This window comes from Anarrhichthys ocellatus, unplaced genomic scaffold, assembly GCF_004355925.1.
Source record: "Anarrhichthys ocellatus isolate YVR2014 unplaced genomic scaffold, GSC_Weel_1.0 scaffold12, whole genome shotgun sequence".
Taxonomy (NCBI): Eukaryota; Metazoa; Chordata; class Actinopteri; order Perciformes; family Anarhichadidae; genus Anarrhichthys; species Anarrhichthys ocellatus.
In genome coordinates this window covers 10,175,302-10,187,508 of record NW_022280042.1, presented here as the reverse complement: position 1 = coordinate 10,187,508, position 12,207 = coordinate 10,175,302, and the positions used below count along the sequence as shown (strand labels likewise).

The window sequence follows — 12,207 nt, the reverse complement described above, 5'->3', positions numbered from 1 at the left end:
GAAGACAACAGTCTAAACACCAGATACAGCCTCAAACATCTGGAAGAGAACAGTTTGAACTCACATTTCACGGGCTGGGGGTTGGATTGTTTCCTCCGCGGCATCTTCGCCTCTCGTCGTCCCGGATCCTGCTCTGGTTGTCCGCCCGTCCGTCCGCCAGGCAGGCAGCCAGCTAACTGAACGTCATCATCATCATCATCTCCTTCCTCTTCCTCTTCCTCCAACGGACAGCAGCAGCGGTGTCATGACTGCCAACTGTCGCCTGGAACGAAGCGTGTCCACAGATATGCTCATTCAGAGTCGCAGCGTCATGCTAAGTGACGTTAAACACACTTTAAAGTGAGTCAGTGTTTGATGTTGTTCCGCAGTAAATAGACGCAGCCATCTTGTTAGCCACCTAGCTACCAAGTCAACTTCCGACGTTCTAAAATTAAAACCGTTTAAACTACAAACTCAGGATAAAACTACAAGTTTAAATATCACTCCGCTCGTAAACATACCTGTGATAACGTGCCAAAAAATACCGTCGTCGACAAAACGTCCCAACCTGTTTAGAAATGAGTCTTTTGTTGCCAAACGCGCACCGCTCGCTGCTGGCAGAGGGACGCCGGGGTCTCCGGGTGACGTCAGTGACAGGAGCGGAGGATTGTGGGATATGTAGTCCTGATATTGTGTCTCGGTGCCAATATATGTCCTGTTTATTACATGTAAAAATACTAATATTTATCACATAGTATTAGGATTATTGCGTATTATGGTGCTTATAGATACATATAAATATAAAAATAAATATAAAAATAAATATAAAAATAAATATCATTAGTTATTAGTTATTTTTCTCCATGTATCATCATTAAATAGTTCTGGTTTGATGTCTGTTCATGAAAATACCACCACTGAAATACTAATAAATAAATTATCGCATTTTAAATAAAGAAAAGAGCTACAAGAACAGATTTCAAGCACTTTGACGACACATAATAAACAATAATAAACTATTTATTCAGCGCCTTCCACTCACAACAATGGAAACATTACGTTACAGGATGGTGTACCACAGGGCTCTATCCTGGGTCTACTAAACTTTTCTCAAGGTTTTACTAGATATCATTATCTTCAAGCCCAAAGAGAGAATATTTAAGGTTTGATCAGACGTCCATCATGGCCTCAAACTCATCGATCCTCTGTCGGGTGTTTCCTCTCTGGATCCTCCTGAAGGACACTGTCTTGTACTTTGACGATTGATGGCTGCCGTTCTTCTTGCCGTCCCCCTCGCTGTTCACACTGAGAGAGTTTTGACTTCCTTCCTCTTTGTCCTCCTTCGCTTCCATCTCAGGGTTTGTGCTGGACGAGTTCACGGTCAGACTCAGCTCTTTGCATCCTCCTCCAGCCCGTAACGGCGACCCGGCGGCTGCATCCATCAACGACACCTTCGCCTCCAACCTGCAACCTGAAGGAAACGTTAAAAGTGAAATGTTAAAGGTAAAAGCACGACATGAGGTGATTTCATTTGTCTCAGTTTGTTGTTGTTTGCTTCAGGCAGCAGAGTGAGCGTCATCTTTGTGGAATTTTAATTCAATTTTAATGAATGAATTAACTCTCTGGCCTGAATCTCCACCGGGAGTAATTGTGTTTGCAGCAAAATCATATCTGTTATGTGAGATCCTGTTTACAAGTTCCTGCCAGATATTTAAACACTCACAGCAACAAAGTTTAGGAGTTAAAAGCGAATGAAAGCAGTGGGGAACATAGTGTTAAATTCATGAAAGACTCAACATTAAAAATAATCATGAATTGCATTTTAGAACATAGTTTGCAAACTTTAGGCTCCCTTATTGTTATGTTAAAACTTAAAGGTAAAACCCGTAAGATTTAATAAAAATCAAACCCTTTTTTAAACATAATTCTTTGTCTGCATTGATCAACAACAGCCGTTTACATTCAGTATGTTCCTCTTTCAGTGGGAGCTCTCGGTGTGAGTGGTGGAGTCCGCCACTCATGCAAATTGTAAACGATCACAGCGGTAAACGTGCGTACCTGTGTGTAGCTCAGGTGTGATGTCCTGGATGTCAGCTGCAGGTTCACCTGGATGTCCTGAAGCAGGAAATGATGTCAGTGGCGTTGTTTCAAGTCGCTCCTGCTCCTCCAGACTCTTTCTTTGCTCCTCTCTCAGATCCAGACGAGCGTCCACAGTCGGCCTTCCCTCCGTCTCTTTGTCGCCGTTCAGTGAAGTGGGATGAATGTCCCCGTTGAGGTTTTTGGCAGCGCCTGAGCTCTGCTCTTCTTCTGTGGGGACTCGGCGAGCTTCATTTCCTGTTTCTGCACCGGCATGACTCAGCGTTTCAGCACATTCAGAGGCTCGTAGAGACGAGGAGGGTGATGGCTTCTGGGAATCTGTTTGATTAAGTTGGTTTGCTGACTCATCATTTGGTTCCTCCATCTTTTCTTCTTCTTCTACATGTTCTAATCTGTCTCCCAAGGCCTCCATCTCTTCTTCTTCTTCTTCTTCTTCTTCTACATTTTCTAATTTGTGTACGAAGGCCTCCATCTTTTCTTCTTCTTCTACATGTTGTACTTTGTCTTCCAAGGCCTCCATCTTTTTTTCTTCTTCTTCTACATTTTCTACTTTGTCTCCCATGGCCTCCATCTTTTCTTCTTCTTCTACATTTTCTACATTGTTTCTCAAGGCCTCCTTCTCTTCTTCTTTGCCATCACTCTGTTGTTCTTCTTCTTCTTTCTCTACCATGTTTTCTCTTGTCTCTTCCATCTTTTCTCCTTCTTCACCTCCTCCATGTCCTTTTATCTCTGTCCCCCTGTCTTGTTCTTTTCTTTCTTCTTCTACCTCGTCTTCCTCGTCCCGAGTCTCTAACTCTTTCCTTCCATCTTGTGCTTCCTCCTTCCGAGGCTCCTTTTCTTCTCCTCCGACTTCTTCTTCATCCTGTCTTTTCATCTCTCCCTCCTCTACCTCGACCTTGACGGTCCATCCAAGTTTGTTCTTAAACTCATCATCCAAACTGTCTCCATCTTCGTCTGCCTCCTTCTCCTTTCCTTCCTCCTCAAACGTGTCCTCCTTCCTCCCTCCTTCCTCCGGCTCTCTTTGAGTCTTTGCTTCATCCTTTTCATCTCCTCGCTCTTCGTCTACCTCATTTTCGAACACCTGCTCTTCCTGTTCCTCCTTTTCTTCCGTGTCCATCTTTGCCTTTTCATCTCCTTCAACCTCCTCCTCCTCCTCCTCCTCCTCCTCCTCTTCTCTCACTTGTACCTGCTTTTCCACTCCAACATCTCCATCATCTTCCTCCAGTTCCTCCTCTTCCTCTCTGCTGTCATCCTTCCAGTCTTGCACGTGCTGCTCTCCTTCCTTTCCCACCTTCTCTCCTTCGTGTTCCTCCACGTTCACTTCCTCTCTTGGCGTTTCTCCTTCTTCTTCTTCTCCTTCTTCATCCTCCTCACCTGGTGCAGTCCCGTCGGTGTTGTGCTCTGGTTGGGCGTTAGACAGCATGGTGTCCTCCAGAGACAGAATGTCTCCAAGCAGCCCGACGGCCTGGATGACCCGGGCCACTATGGAGTCCTCCTCCAGGTCCAGACTGTCCAGCACGTCTGCGGCCGTCCACCAGCTCGCCATGACGCAGGAAACCAGAGGAAAGGACGTCCAGCAGAGGAGGGAATGAAGCTGCATGTGTCGGCGTTATGAAAGCTTTCACACTGAAGGACTGAATTCATGCCGATTGGCAGAAAACGAGCTCACGTCATTCGTCCCTCAGTCTGGTGACCTGAAGGCCTCGTTTTTATCCTTAATACTTTAATCTGTCAGCTGCTCTTTCTTTACTTCTTCAACATGACCACCGCTCTTTAGACATTTCTAAATGTCATGTATTTATAGACAGCAAAGTACTTTGATTAAGTATAATTCTGAGCATACTTCTCTACATTCTGGAAGCAAATATTGTACTTTTTATTTTACTGCATTTATTTGATGATTTGTAGATTCTGATCAATAATACAAACACTGAATAAACTAATAAATACAGGATATTAAAATGAGCTGTAAACACATTAAAGCATCAGTTTTATGATCTAATAATAATATATTATTGTACTTCTACATTGTGGTATTAATACTTTTACTGCAATAAAATATCTGAGTGCTTCTGCTTAAAGTATCAGAAGTAAAAGTACTCACAAGTCTTTAGAGATTCTTTTATTTTGGCAACAAGATACAAAATATTCAGTCTTACTTAAAACTAAGCAAATATCTACATAGTTTGTCACATTTTAAATCGTTTTCTTCCTTTTTTAAATTCACATTAACTATGAATCTTGCAGACACAGCATGCAGACATATATACTGTGTGTAAATGTCTCATAATATCTGTGTTCCTCTTCTTCCAGCTCAACATTCTGCAGCGTTGATCCCTCTGTGGAGCGTAAAGCTGCTCATAAGCTGCAGTGAGTATTACATTATGTCACCATTACTGCCAGGAAACAAAGTGAGAAACACAATCAAGAGCTGAGGAACGGCGAACACAAATATATGTTTTATGATTTATTCTGAATGATTTATTAAGACGATAATTATCTATAAATCTCAAACATCTTTATCTGAAAGTATATCTGCAGCACTACCTATAGTGTCCCATAGATGGAGGTATGACGTAGATGTAAGAGTGATGATCATCCACAAATATAGAAATACTTCTTTCATAATCATCAGACCAGAATCAGTAGAACTACGAGTCATTTGTTTTCCAGGAAATGCTCTTCTTCTCTTGTTATACAAGAAATAAAAAACAGATGTTATATAAAAGCAGGAATAACAGGTTCATTGTCTTATAATCTTACATATAATTTAATGTTTAATATCATTTATCTATTCATTTATCAAAACAATAATAATAATCATCATCATGATAATAGTTATATTACTAATAATCAGTTTGTCTGGTCTGAGTTGTTTGTTATTGGGTATCTATTTAATCCTATATTTAATAAAATATTTATTAAATTAAATAATAATAATAAAAGCCCATGAGTCGTCATTTGTCAGAACATTTATTGCAATAATAAAATAAAGAAACAAATGACTCGTCTCACGTCATCTTTTATGAAAATATGTATTAAATGTGCTTCACAATCAGTTTTACATTCAACGGTGGAGCAAACAAACCCTAATAAACGACATAATAAACTAGTTGTGTTAATTACAGAGACAAGAAGGCAAAAGTGCATATTTTACTGACTGATGTCGGTTTTCTTTTGTCCAAATACAGAAATCCACAAAAACAGCGACGCCTACTTTTACAGTTATTAGTGTTTCTTGAACAATAATCACAGTCGACATTTAAGGATTTTAAGTGCGATGTGTGCTCGCCTCTATAATCAGATCTACTAGGGGCAACCAAACGGGAACAAATATCTTCTGGAAAAACAAAAGAACAGAACACTACTATGGAGAGGACGTGTGAGACAAGAGAGAAGGTAAAGAAAGAAAAAGGGAATAAATGTGTGGATTTGTAAAACTTAAGGTTCTTTATTTGTAGCATTGCAACTAAGATGAAAAGGAGGAAGATTTCAAATGGTTGGCCAAGGCATCAGTCCTCATCAGCTGTCCAGTCGGCCACTATGTGTTTCTAATAGATCTTTGCTATTTCATATTATCCTCAGATTTAAAGTCCACGATGAGTTCAGATCTCTCAAATCTCCTATGGTTCACTTCTGCTCTGTGATTTCGCTTCCTGCTGCGCCCTCCAAGCCACCAGCACCTCGTCGTCTTCGGCCTCGGCGGCGGCCCGAGCTCGGACCCTCTGCCTGGTTTGGGCAATGAAGGTGGTGATGTCATCCTCCTCCTCCTCCTCGTTGCTGGCTTCCTCCCGCAGACTCCTCCTCCCTTCCGTCTCGCTGCTTTCGTACCGCGAACGATGGGCGAACTTCCTCTTTGCGGCGAGGTCGCGGAAGCTCTCCGCGGCCTCGTCACCCTCGTCTTGGGCACCGTACGACCTCCTGTAGCCGTGGGACCCCGTGAACCCGTTGTCTTCGCTTGATGGATGCTCACGGAGCCGCGATCTGTATCTGGAGGAAACGCTGCGAGTTTCCTCGTCGTCTTCGTCGAGGGCGTAGGACGCCCTGCGGCTGGAGAAGTCGAATTCGGAAGCGGAGGCGTCGAGGTCCTCGTAGGGGTCCTCCGCCGGGCCGGCGTCGACCCCGGAGGCCGGTTTCCTCGGAGGAGGCCGGACGCTCGTCAGCCAGTCGTCCACGCTGGTGTTCTTATCTTTCTCCAGCGCCGGGTTGAGATTGAGACACCCAGAGAGCCCAAAAGTCCTCGCAGGTTTCTCCTTTTTCTTTGCTTCCTCCAGAAACTCCTCCTCTCTGTTCTTCCTCTTCTCCTTCTCGTCTTCGTCCTCCTTTGGTTTCTTCTTCTTGTACAGCGTGCTGCGCTTGTTGTCCTCCAGGATCTTCTTCTTCTCGTAGACGGCCATCTTGCCCCTCATCTCGGACTTGATCTCCTTGTCCATGGCGTCCAGCTTGCCCATGTTGACCTGGTCTTGGAAGAGGCTGAAAAGAGGCACGCTGGTGGTGGTGATCTTGTTTTTCCTGGATCCCAGAGCAGAGTTTCTCCCGGTGAGACCGGAGATGGCGCTCGACCCGGTGCCGGAGAGGACCGACGCCGCCCCGCCTCGACCCGGCGACAGCACGCTGGAATAGGAAGCGCCGCTCAGCAGGGAGGCTCTGTCGTCGTCCATGCCGCGGCCCGAAATCAGGCTGAAGCCGAGCTCCGATCCGGCGTGCGACGGAGGAGGCAGGCTCATCTCGGTCTGCTTCTGCTTGATCGTTTCGGAGACGACGTTGGCGATCCAGTTTTGGATGCTGGCTAGATTGACCATGGGTTCTCCTCCGGGGCCCTGGACCGTGGGAACCGGGAGGATGGGAGGAAGCGATGCGATGGGATTCACAGATCTCGTACTGCGAGCCTGTGAAACCGAGGATATGACGGATGACCTGCCGCTGAGCATGGACATGTTGTCGTCGTTGGTGACACTCGGCAGGCCCGTGACTCCGGCTCCGGCCCAGAAGGCGGAGAGAGGTATTGTACCGCCACTGACGCTGCTCTCGTCGTCCAAGCCACACATGGACTGACTCTCCTCCAGTGTTTTCTTCGAGCGCTCCAGGATCTCCTCGCGTCTCTGCCTCCGCTTGACTGTCGCCGAGTCCTCGCCCCGACTCATCTCCACGATCTCCTCCGTGTTTTCCTCCCCGAGGCGCCTCTGCTGCCTCAGCATCCACGTCTGATACGCCGTCAGGTTGACATCCTGATAGGACGGCATCTTGGCTTCTCCCTTTCCGTCGCCTTGCTCTCCATCTCCCACACAACTTTTGTCTCCGTCCTCTCGATCCTTCTTGTTCCAACCAAACTGGATCCTCTTGACACGCCAGCGCTCCAAAGGCGTCATCTTCTCCTTGTTCTTCTGGCAGAAGTTGTACATGGAGCTGGTGTCGGAGAGGAGGCTCTCCACCTCGTCATCAATCTTCTTCTTTGCTCCTTCTCCACCTTCTGAGGTGGTGCTCTCGCTGCCGTCCTCGTCCTCTTTCTTGCGGTAGCGAGCGGCGGCTTGTTCCTCGATTTCCCTCAGCCGCTGTTTCCAGAGATCGGAGTAACTTGTGCAGCTGGAGGTGGACATCACGTCCGAGGCCGGACGTCTGCCGCGGCGCTTCAACCGCTCTTTCACGGCGCGCACGTCCTCGCTAGTGACGCTCTCCACATCGGACATCTTCTTTGGTTGTCCCTGGCCGACGGATTCCACGTCCTCTCCGTCGCTGTTCAGCTGCGCCTCCCACCAGTCGTCATCCTGGTATTTCTCGTTCCTCCTCTGCCACTCGCGGATCATGCTGTCGAGGCCGTCCTCGTCCTCTCTATCCTCTCCGCCCTCCGTCTCCGGCAGGACAACCTCTTCCTGACTCGGCCTCTGGTCGATCGGTGCGCCAGTCAATCCACTCCGGAGCACCGCGGCAGCCGCAGAGGAGGCGACGCTGCTCATCACGCTCTCTCCGTCCTCCTCCTCCTCCATCACGATGGAGCGCGCTTTCACCTCGATCATGCTCCGCTCTTCCTCTCTATCCGTATCATCCTCGTCCTCGTCTTCGCCGAAGATGCGAGCGCAACCGCGTGCATCGATGACGGAGCACTGGCTGAGCGTATCGTCGTCGTCGTCGCGCTCCTCCATCAGGGTCTCGTTGAGATTCCGCAGCTGCTTCAGGAAGCCCTCGTTGGGGTTGATGGCGCGCTTCTTCCTCATGGAGGTCAGGGCCTCCATGACGGTCATGTGCTGGAAGATCATCAGGTAGGACGCCACCAGGACAGCAGAGCGGCTCACGCCCATCATGGACACAACCAGAACCTTTCCTGTACAGAGACAAGACGGATGTTTAGTACCAGGAAGTAGAGTCTTCTTTATAGTAAAATAATTATGGAATAAAAGTCGTTTGGCAGCGGAAAAGGAATTCATTCCTCGAGGCAACACTTTGTGAATCAGCTGCTATTCAGCAAAATGGATGAAGATGATCGTTTGAAGAGATGAATCATCATCATCATCATCATCATCATCACCAGGAAAAACAGAAAGCCTCTCTCACCCTTGTGTGTCAGCAGAGCGTCGTCCAAGAACTCGGCGGTGGGCCGGAAGTGCGGCGAGATGTCGGAGTCGGGGAAGTCGTCCACCTCGATGCCCGAGTACTGGAGGCTCATGCCGCCGTAGAAGGACTGGCCCGTGTACACCCCCGTGCCGTGGGCCGCGTTCAGGATGTGGGTGATGCCCATTCGCTTCAGGCGAGCCTTGTTCACCGCAACAGATCTGAAACGAGAGAAATATCGCACCGTGAGGAGGAATCAGACGTGCAAACCAAGCATGGAAACAGCAGTCGAGGTCCGTTAGACTGGCTGGTATTGTGGCTTTCAACCCCAACACATGGTCTTCCTCGGCTGCTGGAGTTCGCTCTTGCAGAAGAAGCCAATAAGAGGACATTTAGTATTTGCTGGACTCACTTCTCGGCTATGAAGACGTTGGGCCACACCTCGTCCACGGGGTTGAGGGGGGCCTCCAGGCGGTCCTGCACCATGGCCCTCTGGATATCCAGCACACAGGGGGTGTTGTAGGGGCTGCGGTCGTCGATCATGTCCTTGACGCGGTTGTAGAGGTCCTCCACCATCAGCTGATCGGCCGTCTCCAGCATGGACTCGGGGACAGACTCGGCCTGCACGCTGCGAGGCGGCAGCTCTAAAGGGAGGACATGAACCAGATGTGTTGACCTTTGATAAAAGCTTCAATGCAGAGGGATTAAATAGTCATAATCATGATAATACAGTCCTACTCAGCAGATTCGTGTCTTAATGTTTGATTTTAAGAGAAAAACAATAGATTTCTGGACCCAGATTAGAGGAGACCAGGGTCAATAGTAACACACCGGTTCCTCCAATCAGGAACAAGCTAGTGATGACACTCACTCTGCACATGCTCAGTAGGATTCTCCGTTTCCCTGCTGGAGGAGGAGCAGACTCATTTCACCCTTCAGCGATGAAAGTAACTTTTTGGATGTAAAATATTTTAGTTCTGATGTCTGAAGTTTATTTGAACTCAAATTGATTTTATATTGATTGTATTATAACTTCGTGGACACATATAAATGTTTCTTTTATGAGAAGATGAGGTCTGAGGGTTATGGAGGAAACTTCAGCGGCCTGCATATTAAGACACATCTCTCCTCGTGCTCCTCTGCAGATGAAACATGCATCGTCCATTAAAGCTGTCCCTTTAATGGACGATGCAGTCCCACGAGCTAATGTCCTCAATCAGAGCGTCTCCGCTCCTCGGGGCCGCTAACCAGCCGAGGGGACGAGACGTGGATCGGATGTAATTGAGGAGCTCTTGACTGAATTAGACATGTTGGACGTGGACTCAGACGTCAGAAGTGATTTGGTTGAGGACGACCTGACGTGATCTCCGTCCATCCATCGCTTAAGACTTCATTCTGACATTCTATAGAGACATGATGTTACGTGTCTGGGTTTAGTTTGAGCTCCTCACCCTCGCTGATGATCTTCTTGGCAGCGATGGCTGACGAGAGGTGCATGGGCTCCATGAAGATGCTCGCGGCGTCGGAGCCGGAGATCACGGAGAACCTGGACTCTGAAGCCATGGAGAAACTGACGGAGAGGAGGAACATGGAGCTTTTAATAATCCTCAACACAAAGCAAACATCACTCTTCTTTTTAAAACATTTATTGCAACAATCTTTATGCAATAAATGAGTCAGATATTCATCTTGAATCAAAGAGTCCAGGGAGAAAAGAGCAGCTTCTCATGTTGCTAATGATTCTCCTAAATCCTGAAATCAGACCTCCAGGTGGTCTACTCTCCTACCTGGGTGACGCACAGCGGAGGTATTGAGACTGGATCCCTCTGACGATCCTCCCCTCCTCGTCCTCCTCCTCCTCCTCACCACCAGGAACCGTCTGGTCCTGGCGCGCTCCGCTCTCATTGGTCGACGCCATTGCAACAAGGATCCCTCCTGCCATTGATCAAAATAAAAATAATAGTTTGTGAAGTTTCTGGATTTGTATTAAATTCACTTCAGACAATATATTCTCATTCATGAGTTCTCTAAATGATGATCACAGCTACACATTTAAATACATATGTGTACTATAATACTGCTGCAGGTATTTATTGGATCATCTGCACTGTTAAGCTGTCAAAAACAAATACTAATAATATTTATTAAATAGAGGGAAGAAAGAAACCCCGTTATCACATGAATACATCTATGAAACATCAGACGCAGAGTCAGAGAAGATAAAGAGAGGAGAGGTGTCGTGTGATTCAAACAGGGATGTGACCTCATGAGGAAACAATAGAAATGAAACACACACTGAGGATCTGAAGGTGAAGTAAGATCTAGAAATAGAAATGAAAGAGAGAATCCAGCTGGATTCAGATCCTGACGATGAATCAGACGATTGTGGATGAATATGTTCTGAAGAAACACTTCTTCTTTTCTTACAGATTAACTAACCGAGAAGCTACGTGTTCAGACAGAGCCACGCTAGCAGTTTCCCCCCGTTTCCAGTCTTTATGCTAAGCTAAGCTAACCGGCTGCTGCATGAAACTCTCAGCAAGAAAACAAATGAGTTCATTTCCCCCAAAATGTATTTTAAAGAAAGAATTATGAAAATAATAATAATTGAAACAAGATGATGAGTTACTGATTACATTCGTACATTACATGAGTACATTTGCTAGTGAAACATTTCTTTTTACAATTACATGTAAACCGTTAAACCTTTGTCTCCTGTTTGCATGCAGACATTTGTCTTTGGTTTGCATGAGCAGAATTCTATTAAAACAATGATAGACAGTAGAAGCTGCATTAAAAGGAGCAGCAGGTTAAATACATAATATTAAATTAGTTTATGACGACATCTGATGTTTGTGCTGTTGGGAGTAAACAACTTGGAGCTCCATTAAAAGTGAAATTATGGACAAAATAACGGATCAAAACTCATCAATCTTCACATATTCAGCCTCCTAAAGGAGTGTAACACACACACACACACACACACACAGTCTTCTGTCTTTCTTCTTGTAGAGAACGTGTTTTTATTGTTGTTGAAATACTTTGTCCTGAATATTTCATAGTCATACAGTATATCTTCCTAACTTTGTGTTCTCTGTGATCTGCTGAATGTGTCATTATTGATGTGGATGCTTCTTCTTCTTCTTGTGTGTATTTTGTATGATTATATGTTTGGGCCTCTAAGCTGACAGTAAACTGTAGATGTGTGACGAGGATCTATTTTTATCAGAGCGACAGCTGCCTGAGAGCCGGAGGCCTCGAGAGAAACAACACTCCAAACTAGTCAAACAAAAGTAAAACCAGGAGAAAGAACTCTGAGAGGTGGAGGACGACTTTAAACCAAACACCACCGTTCTGTGTGTGTGTGTGTGTGTGTGCGTGTGTTCTTACCTCGGCCGGTCTGAAGCAGCTCGTGTGAAGCCGATGGCGTCCAGACTGACACTAAAGTTAAAGAGTCCTCCCCCCCACCCCCACCAACAAGCCTGCAGAGCCCCGACACCCGACACCAGTAACCCAGAACTCAGAGTACTTCTGATACTGCAGTAGAGTACTGCTCAGAGTACTTCTGATGCTCTCAGTGCATGT

At 46.4% G+C, this 12,207-nt stretch overlaps 2 protein-coding genes across 4 annotated transcripts in view; both read right to left on the bottom strand.

The window, feature by feature from the left end:
* LOC116385889 (zinc finger protein 513-like) overlaps positions 1 to 620 on the bottom strand; it is a 4,380-nt gene extending 3,760 nt beyond the window's left edge. The window contains exons 1-2 of one of the 2 annotated variants that reach the window (XM_031851625.1): positions 501 to 620; positions 65 to 262 (exon numbers count right to left, since the gene is read on the bottom strand). In XM_031851625.1, the coding sequence (XP_031707485.1) occupies positions 65 to 104 (40 nt within the window). In that variant the 5' untranslated portion in view covers positions 105 to 262; positions 501 to 620. The remainder of the gene's footprint in view (positions 1 to 64; positions 263 to 500) is intronic. The other variant, XM_031851626.1, reaches the window with a different exon arrangement.
* Positions 621 to 4,422: 3,802 nt separating this feature from the next.
* Positions 4,423 to 12,078, bottom strand: dusp27 (dual specificity phosphatase 27). 2 transcript variants are annotated; one of them, XM_031851616.1, is made up of 6 exons: positions 12,013 to 12,078; positions 10,410 to 10,557; positions 10,074 to 10,192; positions 9,035 to 9,266; positions 8,626 to 8,843; positions 4,423 to 8,395 (listed from the first exon to the last, which is right to left on the bottom strand). In XM_031851616.1, the coding sequence occupies exons 2-6, from the start codon at positions 10,538 to 10,540 to the stop codon at positions 5,700 to 5,702; spliced, it is 3,396 nt and encodes a 1,131-aa protein (XP_031707476.1). In that variant the 5' UTR covers positions 10,541 to 10,557; positions 12,013 to 12,078; the 3' UTR covers positions 4,423 to 5,699. The 2 variants fall into 2 exon arrangements, with proteins under 2 accessions (XP_031707476.1, XP_031707475.1); XM_031851615.1 differs by lacking the exon at positions 12,013 to 12,078 and having other exon boundaries at positions 10,410 to 10,721.
* Between the last annotated feature and the right edge of the window lie 129 nt (positions 12,079 to 12,207).